The sequence below is a fragment of the Melanotaenia boesemani genome, chromosome 19 (assembly GCF_017639745.1).
Source record: "Melanotaenia boesemani isolate fMelBoe1 chromosome 19, fMelBoe1.pri, whole genome shotgun sequence".
Classification (NCBI taxonomy): domain Eukaryota; kingdom Metazoa; phylum Chordata; class Actinopteri; order Atheriniformes; family Melanotaeniidae; genus Melanotaenia; species Melanotaenia boesemani.
This window is the reverse complement of record NC_055700.1, coordinates 18,182,868-18,198,306: the sequence shown is the minus strand read 5'-3', so window position 1 is coordinate 18,198,306 and position 15,439 is coordinate 18,182,868. Positions and strand designations below refer to the sequence as shown.

Genomic DNA, 15,439 nt, shown 5'->3' with positions numbered 1-15,439 from the left:
AGGTAACAATTGATTATTGAAAAAAATCATGATTATTTTTAGTTAACGTTGAAATCAGGATTATTTAACATGATTAGAAATTGCTGAGGTAGGATATTCTTCTATGATGTTACACAAGCCAGGACTGCTCCTGAGCCTATCAGGGCAACGGTAAATCCGTGGTGGCGCCCTGTTGTGTTGTAGGACAACAACAACAAAAAAGGGAGGGAATGCAAAAAGAAAAAATGTTTTTAATGTTTTTATCAGAATTTGATTGATTTAACTTGGTACATTCTGAAATTTTTAATCTCATATAATTTCTCGTTTTTTGTGTGTAGGTGTTTTTTTTTTTTTTTCTATTATCAGATGATTTTGAATGAAAGCTGACCACTAACTGTTAGATTGTTTTATTTACGTGATTGAAAAGATTCTTTTTTTATCCTGTAAATATTAAAGATTTTTTAAATTTTTGGAGTTTTGCAATTTAATAGGTTGGTGACGACACTCACTATAAGAAATTAAATGTCACTCAATTCTTTACCTCAATCTATCCTCGCAAAGTGAACCAACAGCTCCCAAATTCAGTCAGCAATGCAAGACTTTACCCCACTCACAGTCAATGAGAAGTAAGACTGATTAAGCCTGAATTGTGGATTAGATTTATGCGGTTTACAGCTGCTCCAAAGGCACAATGTGTCAACTGTTCTTCCAAACTAGACTATAAAAGACACTGAATGACACCAAATGATCAGAAAAAATGGACTCTTGTGCTTGAAAGAACTGTTTACACCATACAAGGTTTTAAGATAGACACATTAAAAGTTATTTTTAGGCAAAATAAATACATTTGAGCTACTAATTCATCAACTGTTGATATTTGAGCAATGAAAGAGAGGCAGTGTAACCACTCTAAGACCTTATGTTACACGCTGTGGTTTCAAGCTGTAGATGACATTCGATTCCTTCTTGAAGTCATGTGAAATCCTATCAATCAACCTGCATTTGTAGATTGTAACTTTTTTAATTGAAACTGATTTCTGAAAGTATTCTTGAGCCTCTTGGGCTTCTTGTTTTGACCTTGTTCCCCTGCACACAAAGAATCATTCTCTGAATCTGTTGATAAAATGATCTTGTGTAAATGGCGGGATCTTCAAAGTCTTTACAATTTTACGTTGAGGAACATTTTTCTGAAACCTCCCAAGTGCTCATTTTATCCATTCCCATCCAACTTTATTTATAAAGCACTTTAAAACAACCACAGTGGAGTAAGGTGTTGTACAGAACAATAAAAGCACAGTGAATAAAATTTTATACACAGTGCTGTTTCCAGAAAACCTAATAAGCTGTCAAATAATCCTTCAATCATATTTTATTTGTGCCAGTTACTTCTCCAGCCTTTTCCTGTCCCTTTGCCAACTTTTTTTTGATATGTTGCTGCCGTTGAAATAAAAATGGGCTAATATTTCCCATTAAATGGTCAAATATTTCAGTTTGACCATCTAATATAGTCTTTATGTGCTATTGGGAATAAAATGTGGGTTTATGATATTTGTAAATCATTACATTCTGTATTTATTCACATTTTACACAGCTTCTCAAGTTTTTGGGATTTGGAGTTGTATTAGCTTTAACATTCAAGCTTGGTTGTCATCCGTATCCACTTGTAATGCCATTTTTTATCCACTTTAACTGGTCTTCTTTGTAACCATTGCATTTTTATTTGAAAGTGCTGAATTGTGAACGTTGAATAAATGCAGCTGTGAGACTGTGCAAAAGCAAACAAAGTGATTTCTAAATGGAAAGGAGTCACAATGCTTTCTAGTCCAAATGTGTTAACTGTCAAATGGAAAAGAGAATACAAGACTTAACACGTGTCAATCAAACTCAATGTTTTGCATCTTGTGGATAGTCCTTAGTTAACCTTTCTTCTAGCTGACAGTGACACCAGTTTTGTGGTAGATTTTCATCTACCTATAGAAAGCTATACATTTTCTACAAGCATGGAATAAACATGCATGCCATACAGTGTAGTACGCAGGCCGGTTTCAGGTTCAGATGCTTGTTTTATATGCCTGTGATGAAAGACAAATGAAATGGGGAGGACAACTGTGATTAAATGGTAGATTTCTTTTGTCCTCACATTGTAATGGCACATGGAGAGATAGAGTGAGTCACAACAAGAAAAAAACAACTGCAAAAAAGTGAAATGAAATGACAGAAGTACAAAAGAAAACTCTGTGAGCGTGATGACTCTGTGTTGACTCACAACACACAAAGCCTGAAATCACTCACATCATGAGATTTAACAGTAGCAAGCGGCTGTTGAGAGCCATCTAATGGAAAGAACAACTTAATCTAATTCCTGTCATCTTTGTGTATATGTGTAAGTAACAAGAAAAAGATGAAGTGTCATTCCTAGTGGAGAGTTTAGACTCCAAGGGAGAGATTAGCCAGTCTCACTGAGTTGAGCCTTATTGTCCAGGATAAGAGGATGAGCACCATAGCCCTCTGGAGAATTTTACTAACACTCCTACAGCTCACAGAAATCAATAAGGGGATAGAGGATGGTGTTTATACGCTGACTTATTGTGTTGTATCATATTCACTGTCTTGCTCACAGCTTGTTCCTTGAGAGCAGTTTGGTGGCTAATAAAAATAAGGGGGAAAAATACCTCCAGGTGTCTCTCAAGCAGTCACAATGTGTCTTCTGTTCCTTCAGTGTCAAGAAATTTACAACCTTAAAATGAATGTTGTCACAAAAACATTTTTCAGTCCCCCCAAAACACTTTAAATCAAATAGAAAGCAGCAATTTACACTTCTGGTCAATGTAAATGTCAAAATTGCAGATTATTGAATTAAACTACATTATTCAATGGCTCAGATGTAGGGTGATATAAGAATTTGTGACCACATTTTTGCTCTGCAATATGAGATAAAACAGTTATACATCATCATTATTATTGTTAATTTTTTAGAGTTTTGCTGCTTTTTTAAATTTAGAAAGAAAAAGAGAAAATGTCAAGGTGTCCCACTGAGGTTCAAAACAAGATCATTTTTTAGTGATATAATTAAGACCACAATCTTTTTTAAATCCATTATGCTAAAGAAGTTGTTGTTTTATATACATGTCCTCCTCAAACATGCTCAAAATTAAACTGGTAACATGTGCAACACATGTCTGTATATTTTTATCAATCCTTTTGTAATCAGTAGAAATTTACAAACTTTTGACATGTCTTTGGCTCATAAACATTCCTGATTGTGTGGGTCATGCAGAACTCACAGAAACACATATGACAAATGTGTATTTGGCATTGATTGACTTGAAGAAATGTGAGGTGATAATATAGCTTAATGATCTTAACTGACATTGTTGACATTGGTTGCACATTTCTGCTCTTCCTATTTGAAAATATTTGCAGCATGGTTATCACATTAAATTTACTGGGTTCATTAAATCAAGGTTTACATTATTAGTTGACATTACAAAAGTATTTCCTCAATCAATGGTTGGATAGTTATGAGTATGTACATGCTGGTATACACTAAAGTATGTCATTGAGAAACCTAATGTTTAATTATTTTCTGACCTCAAATGAAAGTCTACCATGATTAAATAATAAGAATTTTGTAGCGCAAATAGAATGACCTCCTCGTGACTCATAACCACTGAAATTAAGAAATTTTGAGGCCACCTTGAATTGAATATTTCTAGTGAGAGAAAATAGACAATAAATTAAATTGTACTGAGATTTTTATTGTGTGTCACAGGGAGCCAATGGTAAAACATTTGTTAAATGTGAAAATAATACAATTAATTAACTACATTTTTTTAACTAATTGCAATTCCCACTTTCTCTATGTGACATTGCATTTTTCTTTAAGTTATTTGTTAATTTTTCTCAAAATTCTTTCTTTTATTTTCTTTAAATTAAGACGTCTTCTTATATCTTTTATATATTTTATGTCTTTATTTTTACTTATTTATGTGTGCCTGTCACATTTCTATTCTCTTATTTATGTGCTTAAGCCGAGCAGCTCCTCAAAATTTCATTGCGTTTGCATAATGACAGTAAAGATCTTTAATCTTGGGTGAAATCGGGTTGAAGCTCTTTATGGCTCCCCTTGAAACAAATGTGTTATATGAACTTTGTATATCTTAAACAAAAATATATTCTTTTAATTTTTTCCTAGATTAAAAGGCGTGCATGACCACAATTTTCCATGACTGCCTTCAAAAACAACACTGAACACTGAACAAATCAGAGAAATAAGACCTTATTTTCCCATTGATTCATAGTGGTCTGTTGGACATGTACCAAAGCCATTTGGTTTTTTGTAAAATGTTCACTCTAAGGAGAATTATTTAAGCTTGTGGGAAAGTGGTGACTGAAGCTGCATGGCACTCCGAATGTCATTAAATACTATGGAAATTCAAGCAGTGTTTGAAGCCTGTGTATCACCCCAATTCAAAAAAATAAAAAATAAAATAAAATAAAAAATGCTGGATTGGGATGTGTGAAAAAGAGGCCAAATGCAATTAAAGGAAATCTGCAACCTCACATAACAACTCAATTTTTACTACTAAAAAAAGATACCTAACATAAACCAAAAGAGCTTAACATGCCCGTTTTTAAATTTCTTCTCATTGGCTACCATGAATGTTTGAGTGAAATTAATGGAAATCCATAAGGTGATGGGATATTTCACTGTGGAGCAAAATGCTACACAAGCAAAGCATCATACTGACAGGCAACAGACCTCCCAAACTAAATAAAATTATATGTAAATGACAATTATGGTTACACAACATAAAAAAAAAAAAAAAAAAAAAACAAAGTAGTGATTTTTTTTTTTTTTATTGGTAACTTTTAACTTTATTTTCACTCCATAATTTTGCATTATTGTAATTATGGTATTTCAGGTTTTCAGATATACATTTGTTTGGGATGTTGTTACAGCTTCTCTTTGCTAGTTTCTTAAAAGCTGAGATCTTTTTAGAGGTTATTGTGGATCATTGCAACATGTTAATACTTTCAATTTTCTAGGAGATGTCCAGCTTCCTGGGCTGCATTATCAGCTCTGAATGGCTTTTGTCATGATATGGTGCAGCGTGACGACGCTACCGTTTGATTGGTTGATGTGTGGAGTCACATCTGTTTCTGGCAGGAAGCCTGAATCCTCTAATTTCACACACGGTTTGAGAGAAATATAAAAAGAAGTATGGGGGGGGGGTTAGAAAATAGAACAGCATGCATTTGAGAGAAGTAAGATGGGTTAAGAAAGGGCAGGGATGGGGAGGAGGAGAGGAGGGAGGGAAGATGGAGAGGAGGAGAGGTAAACAGAGGTCAGAGAAAGAATGAGGGACATCAACAGGGGGGTAAAAACAGAGGGGGGTTATTTCAGAAAATGTAGAGAAAGAGACAAACCAAAAAAGGCAATTTGGAAAAGAGCAGCAATATTTCTCTAGTTTTTTTTTTTTTTTTTTTCCAACCTCTGCCCCCTGCCCCATTCACACTCGACTGGCCCAATATGAAAGCAAACTAATCTGAACTGACAGAGACAGGGTTGATGTTGAAGGTTTGATAGATCCAGAGGGAAATCTCCTTCATACATAAATTGGTTATTCTACCTATCATCTGCCTCTTGACATGGTTTCGTTTTATAGTCTTTTTCATTATCTGTCTGTCATATGTCAATGTTTATCTCTCCATAAACACATCTATTCCAGATACAACAGAACACCTATAGAAAGCCAGCATTTACCCAGACATCTCAAGGTTAAGATTACAAAGCAAGTCACCATACATTTATTTATAACAACTGTGGTGTTGCTCAGCGAGCTTTCTTTTAGGAATAATTACTCACACAACATTTTGAGCTAATCTTACACCGTTTAATTACGAGGCCCATTTGGCATGGCTGTCTCCTGCTCTATGGTCATCACCCCCACATGGCTGCCACTAAACAAACTGACTAAATCCAGCAACTCCCTTGTAACAAACATGTTTCCCAACTTCTTTTTCTCTCTAAAGATTTGGCATTTTATGTCTGCAGTTCACCTGTGGGGTAGAGACACCGTGTCAGATGGCAAGTTCTCCTGGTTTTAATAAGATCTCATTAGCATCATCGTAGAGAAGAGACTGATATTAGACCAGAAATACTGAAACTCATTAGAGAGGAGCTTCAGCTCTCTTGGGATGCACATACACACACAGAAATGGTTGCTTCTGCTAGACCAGATTTTGATTTATAAATCATAGTATTCTAATGACCATCAACTACATTAGGCTAAATGACCTCAGTACACTTGCGTCTGCTGAACTAGTATAGTTAGAGTAAAACTGACCTTTATAACTATACCAAAGAAGAGGAAAATATAGCTCCTGTTAAAATCAGGTTTTATACATCAGAAATCTCATCTGATTTCCCTTGAGGTCTTCGTACCAATTAGATCCTAACTTTGTGTCTGTTTGGAGAGGCATTTAAACTCCAATACAGAGTCTCACAGCTAGACACAAGTTAAGTACAAATAATTAAAACAGCTGGGTATAAGTCACCACAAAGGGCACTAAAATGTCTTTACAGTACATCTTACCAACACAGACTTGCCTGAAACATATACTTATGTGCTTTATTCTAATTTGCTGCTGCAGCTTTTTTTTTCCTAAAACATTTTCAGGGTTAAATTTAAAAGCAACCAGCAGAGACTGCGGGAAATCCGAGCACCCCACTGTTTGTTGACAAGAAGTAGTTCCAGTGCATGACTTGCCCTTTAAAATGCCATTTTAAAATCTTGTTTGGGTACACAGATTTCTTAAAATGTCAAATTATTTGTTATTTACAACACGAGCTTGGAGTAAAATTCGTGTTATCCAGCTTTGAGGAAATCCTTATGAGCTCTATGAAACAAAAAACAAGAATAAATAACAATTGGCAAGTTGAATTTAGTTTTGTGTGAGCCATCAAAGTACCAATGACAGGCTCTTTCGACATAAAGTATAAAGTCCTGTGTACAATTCTTAAAGTAATCCTCATTTGTTTATATGTTGCTTTCAGACTTTCTTTTAATCTCTTAAAGTGGTCTTGGACAGTAGTTACTCATGCTTTCTGCAGGTCTTTCAAAGCTTTTCTTTGGACATTGACAGCTTTTTAAATTATTTTTTTGCACATCTTCAGGGCAGAAGTTGAACTTGATCATTTTCAGGGTGTTATATCATTTTATTGTGACACATGAATCATTCAAGTTTGAAAAAGGCAGCTAACTTAAGCAATAAATGAGAGCTGTGTCAGCACATATACACATCAGACAACTTAGCAAATAAACTTTAAATTGTGTCTTTAGGCACTTTCTAAATATTCAAAGACATATTTTCTTTCCATTTCTTTAGCTCATAACATTGTGAGAAATAACGCTATTTAACAGTCATAGTCTTTTTTCCCTCTTAGTCATCCAATTGCTGTTTTGGATTCTCAAACTGCTATTGGCTAAAAAAAATAGGCTTTTTTTTAGTATGATATAGAATGTGTCCTTAAAAATGTAGGAAACTGGACAAGTAGAAGACAATAGAAGAGGTGATAGATCTAGAGCGGTAAAAAGAAGAAAATGTCAAGATGAACAGTATCACTGGCCACCTGTCCAGGATGCGCCCTGCCTTTCGTCTGCTAATTGCTGGGATAGGCTTCAGCTTCCCCACAACTGTACTGGACTAAGCGGTGTGGAAAATGGATGGATCTTACAAATGAATGTTAAATTACTGGTTGAGATAAAGATTTTTTTTTCTCTCTCTCTTTCCTTTTTAAAGTGTAATCATCCTTGAAGTGTTTTTTTAAAACATCCAATACATCAAAAGGGACAATATTGTAAGTTATTGACAAAATTATGAACAGATTGCTTAGTTTAATTATACTGGGAAAAGACATGTTTTAAAAAGATATGTTTAGTAGCGGTTGCTGGAGGACAATTATATCTAGTACTGCTTTTTCCATTTTTTTAATTTTTTTTTTATTTTTAACAATGACTGCTAAGAACTGAAACATTTAACATTTACAAAAGGTTTCCTGTAGTAACAAATTATCTGGAAAGATTTCTCAAACAGGCCAAACTAAATCTCCCTACTTTTCTTTCAGACTTCCCTCATATTCCCCCTCCTGTCTTTATGATCTTGTCGCACTCAACTTTTTCCTGGTAGTGCCATTAACACAGTTGTCACAATTTCAGTTATTTTAGAGGACAATCTTCTGCAGTTGTCAAATTTAAACAACAAAAGGGGAAAAAGCAAAAGACACAAGCTCTTCATTTTATGTATGACAGAAAGGTATGATGAGTGTGCTGTGCATGTGTGTGTTCCTGTGCGGGAGTGTAGGCCAGACGTGATCACAGAGAGACGAGACTTTTATTGAACAGCAGCGTCTGGAATTCTGTACACAGACAAGTACCACTGAGTGCCAGGGAGGATGCCTGCCTACACACTGATGCAAAGATGAAGACTGATGTCAACTACATGATTTTTATTTAAATTATTTGTTTACAATGACTTTACTGCCTTTTACTTATTACTTGTGTTTTATATGTACTATCAAAGCCTTTAAGGTTACAGGACATGAATAATAAAGTAAACTTCTTTTAATGTCATGCAGCTTGAAACCAGGGGCACTAATAATGAAGACATGACTAAAAACAAATGACAAACTTCCAGAATAACTTTTAATCCCAGATATCTTTTCAATTAGGGTTTCTGAAACAGGTCTGCCTGAATGTTAAAGTTATTATTGAAAACATATGGTTTTGGTTTGATGTATGTATCAATATAGCAGCAATCTGTGGATTGTTTTGTATTAAAACTACAAAGGTAAGGAATTCAGTGTCATATACTGTACTTTAATCTAAATCACTGCACTGATATGTGCTGTCATGAAAATGTCAAGGTGAGACCAGTATAAACATACACTTTCCAGAAGTTATCGAACTTGATTAATTAACGTTTATGGATAACAAAGTTACATTCAAATGATATAAAGCTTTTCTCATGACAAATACTCTGCTTTTTGTTGTTTTATTCTATATGAAACACCTGTGAGTTGGACTGGTGTGTGTAAAGGTGAGGCAGCACAGACTACTTTAATGAAGTTTTAAAAATAGGTAAAAATATACCAATAATACAGAGAATGTGATTCCATAAAGAAGCATCTGTTGGGTCTGTGTGAACAAAGAAATGTGGGAACTTTTTATTAAAGCACCTTAAAAAGGGTGTCTCCTTTTGCATAGATAACCCTAAAATGTAGGCTGCTTCTCCTTCAGTGGAGATAAACTCCTGCTCTGACCAGTATAAAGCTGGTGTATTATGGATGGATGGATGGATGGATGGACGGACGGACAGATGGATGGACGGATGGATGGATGGATGGACAGTATCTGAAAGTGGCATCCTCAATGAACTCCAGAAGAAGAACGAGCCAATATCCAAAGAGGAACATTGGAAAGTCCTTCAAGAATCCTAAAACTATTTCTAAATAATTACAGATTCTGACTGTTTTATACAATAAAGGTGGTCATAATGAATATTGACTTTGAAACTATTAAACTGTGCAAACTCTGTCTTATATTCTGTATTTCCATTTATTTGCACATAGTTCACTAAATGTCTCAATTTACAAAGTACTGACATTCTCCAGAACTGCCTACAGGCTGCTATAGAAAGCAATAAGATGTGTGGAGAAGTCTTGTTCTTTCCACCTGTATTTTTCACACAGGGTATGGATTATACAACAGAGAGATATTAAAGTCGGAATGGCTCTTTATGCAAGAACAGATGGATAGCAGGAGCTGCTCATCCGTCCTGTCATCACACCTTCTTCTCTTGAGTGACTGCTGGCCTCACATGTCAGGATTCAATTATGGCCGGGACAGCTGTGTCTACTGTTGAAGACACAATTTCTCCATCTGCTGATATTTTCCTGTTGCCAGCAGGTCTATCATATCCTCCTTGCAATCCGTTTTCACGCAGATGTCCTGCTCTCCTGTTGGTGAGAACCACAGTCAACATGCAGACGCACAGGAAATTGTGTGTTATGTGTGACAAATACAAACATCCTATCAACAACACATCAAACAAACAAAATCTTATTTGCTAGGAGCTTCACCAGAGATCTTCAGATCTCACTACACAAAAGTCCAGGCACGGCATGCCCTTTTTCAGCCAGAGATTTTATTTTGCAGCATAGCCTCATGCTGGATGAAAAATAAGTTGGTCACACTGGTCCAATGGAGCTGTTGTAGGCATTGATCTTACGCACACAGACTCACAATAACTATTCCTCTATTGCTGAACTGACTCTCAATTCAATGTGCTTAAATGGATTCAGGTTTTTGATGTATTGTTGTTATCTGTGCTAACCAAATCACTGCTGTGAATGAATCGAGTCCCCCTTGGGTCTCCAGGAGAGACAGCAGACTTTTATTTCACTGCCTTTCTACCATCCAGATAACCATAGAGGTGTTAAAAGAGATAATCATGAGTGCCTGGTTAACAGGGCTTTTTGTGTTTCTTAGCTCCATTTTAATTTTCCTCTTTGCAAACAAAATTTATTTTATTCATTATTTCATTTGTGCTTTTTTGTTCAACAATTAAACTGACAAATGGAGATAGCTCAAAGTCTCCTCAAAATGGCATGACCGATTTTCCACCTCATTTCTCCCCCAAAAGCCTGCTGTTAAACCAGGACATTGTCACTGTTCGCTTTTGTGGTGGCACAGCCAGTTATGTGATCCAAGCAGACATTTTGCTTTTATCTGAGCCCCCCTAACCCTGCTTCTGCTTTGAGTCTTTTTGTGTGTGTGTGTGTGTGTCTGGCTGTGTCCACCTTTCTATGTCATCCCCGTCCATGACTCAGGGCGAGAGAGGCAATAGTTGCCAGTGAGTGTATTAAATTGCATGGTAATCGCACTGAGAAAAGGGCATACGGTGCCGTTATGTTTCTAATGAGACATGGGGAAGCAGCCTGACCTCTCTAGTCAGTGCACTGCTGGCATTCATCATCCTAAAACCATGCTGGATAAAGGGCTTAGGGAGAAAGAGGGTGCACTGCCCTCTATTGAGAGCAACAAGCACTGTGGAATAGACAAGAGGAAACAACACATTAAAAGAAGAAATTGAACAGGGGGAAAGCAAAGTTTTATTCTTGTGTTCAGCATTAAAGCTTTAAATGTTTGCAGCTGCATTGTAAAGCATAACTGCTGCAATTGATTTGGCTGTAATTTTACTCTGTAAGGGTAAATGTCATAATCACTGCAGTCACTATCCCTTAGCTCAGCATGCTGCATGGCAATAAAGAATACTGTAGCTTTGTAATGCTCCAAAATCTGTAAAAAGTGATAGATACACTCCAGTAAGTGAATGGCACGAGGGACTTTTAACAAATTTGTTGAAAGGTTACTAAATAGTCACACATGAGATGTGTGACATGTTTGCTCTTGGCTGTTTCTCTCCCGGTTTTAGTTTGGCAACAAGCACAACACACATATTATCATTTCAAAACTTGCTCTAAAAAATGATCTTGACAATTTCACAAGTTTTTAATGCTTTATTTTAACAGAAGAATAAAAAATAACCACTAATTTGGACAAGCCTGCATTTAAGTCTCCCCCAACCCAATCATTTCCAAATCTGTTTGCTGCATGGAAGTGCAATTTCCAGAGAGTACACATCACATTGATAATAAGTAATACCTACATACTGTAACAAAAAAAATGCAAAAAAAGAGAAATACTTATGTCCTTCTCCATTTGATATATCTTATACTATTGGAAAGAAAACCTTATAATTCTGATAAGCCGTAGGGAAGCTAAAGAAAGAAAAAAAAAAACATTTTAAGTGAACTATCAGAAAAGATGCATCTGCTAAAATCTGAGGAATATCTATAGTTATGGTGAGCACACACACAGACATGCAAGACTCAGGAAACTTCCTTTTTTTTTGTAAATACTGGCCCTTGAATATGATAAACTTCGGAAACATTTGAATCTCATTATTCTAAGGTTGCTGCATTACCAATGTCACTGAATCAGCAGAGCTCTTGAGATTTTTCCCTGCAAAGAGGCGGACCCAAAAAGGGATATCTGCAAGCATGTTCAAATAGGCAGGCAATATGAGCCCTTTTATTTATTTATTTATTTATTTATGTTTTTCTTTAGTTAACCCTTTAATGCCTAATGTATAGTACCATAATACATATAGCTTATTATATCAACATATAATAAAAATTTTGCTCGAAACCCTTTTGTATACAAGCTGATACTTGTCTTCTGCCCCTGGTGTATATTTTTCCTGTGTTTTTGTGGCCCTCTCACAGCCCATCAACAAATACTTTTCATGGCACGGTGGTTGAAGACCCTTGCTGTTGGGGGCTAGCTTTTTTTTTTTTTTTTTTACACTGCAATATGATATTGATGTTTTAAATTATATTTGATGCTCTGGTGCATTCTTAGCTCAGCTATTCATGATTGTGTTTCAAAAACAATGCAAACTATAGCACAGGGAAATAAGCTCTATGAGCAGGATAATTCCATTGTTAGTTTAATAGGATTTATCAACAAAAGGAATAAAAAAAATATTTACTTTCAAATTTTTTTTTATCTCACCGTGAAAATATTATTAAAAAAATGTCTTTATTTGCATTTTGCTCTGGGAAAGTGAGAGGGAATGTGCTTAGCGATGTGCACCACCACAATGCGCCTCAGTTTACCTGTAAAATTTCTACATGGTCAGGTGGAATCCTGCCACTACAGTGTGAACTGTGTGGCAAAATTCAGCCCAGCATTCCCCTGTGATCACCCCAATCCTAAGCTACTTGGGGTTATTTGCAAACATATTAATAATAATTCAAAACAACTGAAACTAAAAAGCTTTTCTGACTGACCTAGAACTGCTATTTGCATCAACCACAACTGCACTGATTTTGAGCCTCCAAGGCTCTTTCCTTTACCCTTTTCATTAACAGTGCATCCTTAAATCTGCACTTTGAAGTGAGGCTAGCGTCTGAAGTGTGAACATACGGGGGAGTTGGGGGAGACTTAAATGCAGGCTTGTCCAAAATATGTTCAAGGAAAACCTTGGATCTTATTCCCGCCCCAACATTCGCCTCCCCCTGCTCAAGCTGGGCTCTCTCCATGCTCGTTTTAATTGTGACACCCAAACAAGAAAACACAGTTTAGGACAAAAATATAAATTGGAGGAAATGTGTTAGTCACCTGTCCATTCCCATGTATGAACTGTAATATTCAAAGACACTTTGTGCTGTATATCTGCATACGGTTACTGGGAAAGGTGTTGTATCATGTTTTGACTTTGACACCTAAGGGAGAGGCAGCGGCTTGATCAAACCAAGCATTCAGCAAATCAAATAAGTCTGGATGATATTATTTTGCATTCATTGTTTTTCTGCTTTGTTTGCATCTCCATCAGCTGATGGAAAATCATTTGTTTGCCTTGGCAATCTGTGCTACGGTCGCTCTTGCAATAGAAAAAAAATAAATTGCTTTTTTATTTTTTTTCAGGGCCAACATGAGGGTTCTGGATGCATCTGAGAATGAATATCAATGGTGCTGTGATTAGATTCACATCAGATTTTTGATTAAATATACATTTTTGGTGGTAGAACAGGTCGCCCGGTAATTGGAAGTTTGATCCCCCCCCCCCTAGTCAATCTGTTGTTGTGTCCGTGGGCAAGAAACTTCACCATCCTTACCCCCAGTGTCGACATTGCTGGTGTATGAATATTTGGTGGTGGTTGGGGAGGCCGTTGGCGTGGATTGGCTGCCGTGTTTCTGTCTGTCAGCCCCAGGGCATCTGTGGCTACACATGTAGCTTACCATCACAAAGTACAAATGAATAATATATATATATATATATATATGTGTGTGTGTGTGTGTGTGTGTGTTTAAATTTTAGGTAAAATAGCATACCCCAAAGAGTACATCAAGTACTATAAAACAATTACTTCCTCCTAAAGCACTTATGGTACATGTTTAGACTAAATACTGTAAAATTAGCACTGAAATTGTTAAACACTTTTTTTTTTTACCTGTTATCCTTCCATTTTCACCTTCCTTTTCTCTTCCCTTTTTGACACCAACCTTATATCACCTTGTCTTAATCATTGGGCTTAATTTCTTGCTCCCTTCTTTTATCTAAGTCCACCTCTGACACACCTCTTCTCACTTTCTCTTTTACAGAGTTGAGGCGGTGGGCTATCAGCGAGTGCTGCAGGTAGACTTGGAAGTGAACGGGCTGATGATGACTCAGGGGAACAGGGAGGTGACATGGCAGGTGGAGTATCCACTCACCCGTACCCTAACCAGTGAGGTGCAGACTCTTATCAGACTGGCACCACAGGATCTAGGTGGAATCGTCCCACTGGCTATGGTAAGGAATGAGCTGTTTTTCTATAAACATTTTAAGCTTTCTTTTTAACCATGTTTGGACCAATGTCAGTTTTGTGATGTGGAAAAAAAGGAACAAGAAATATGTGCATGTTTGCAGAAAGAGCGAGAAAAGGTTTACTCTTCATGGGAGCTGGACTATCATGACATAACACAAGTTTTTTTTTTACCACATTGTTTTTCATTATTAAATTGTCTTAGTTCAGGCACAGCTCTGATAAGGTCGAACCACAGCATTTTAATTGGGTTAGAGTCTGGTCTTTGCCTGCCCCAATGCAACATATTGATTTGTTTATCTTTTTCTCTTTACTCTTCTATTCTTTTGTAGATTTGTTTATGTTTTCAGACCACTGTCCTGTTGCATGACTTAATTTTGACCAGGATTTAGCTGTAGAACAAATTGCCTCACATTTGACTACACAACACTTTTTTACACAGAGGAACTCATGTCTCAGTGACAATGTTAACACAACTCTAGAGAATACTAATTATTGTGTTTGTCTGGTGAAAACTGAACTTTTAAAAATCATTCAAACACATTTGTCCAATGGAAATAACACAAAATCATAGCTCTCAAAATCTGACTAAGACTGCTCACAATGCAAACAAATGCCGGCTTCAAATCCAAATTTTATGTTTTTCTTTTGTTTTTTTAATGACAGTTTAAACAGTGGCAAATTAGTGGCAAACAAATCAGCAGTGGTTTATGAATGTTTGGTTGCAGTCAGAGAGGCAATTGGCTGCCACGTTTTCAAAGCTTAGCATCACAAAGTCTGAATGTGATGTGAATGAATAATCAATTAAATTGGGTGCCTTAAAAAGCTCTATATGAATCTAATCCATTATTATTATTATTATTATCATTATTATAATATCTGGTCCTAATTCTGGTATATATCTAATATTTTTCAAATCAACTTCAGTCCCATTTCATTCAAATCTTACATCACTAAAGTGATGCAAACATCCATATTCTGCACCATGTGGGCATGGTAAGGCAAATGTCACTTCTGTAAACA

At 36.1% G+C, this 15,439-nt stretch overlaps 1 protein-coding gene across 1 annotated transcript in view; it reads left to right on the top strand.

Moving 5' to 3' along the window:
• si:dkey-112m2.1 (transmembrane protein 132C) overlaps positions 1 to 15,439 on the top strand; it is a 160,782-nt gene that overhangs the window by 109,028 nt on the left and 36,315 nt on the right. Inside the window, exon 5 of the mRNA XM_041970732.1 lies at positions 14,214 to 14,403. Within this exon, the coding sequence (XP_041826666.1) occupies positions 14,214 to 14,403 (190 nt within the window). The remainder of the gene's footprint in view (positions 1 to 14,213; positions 14,404 to 15,439) is intronic.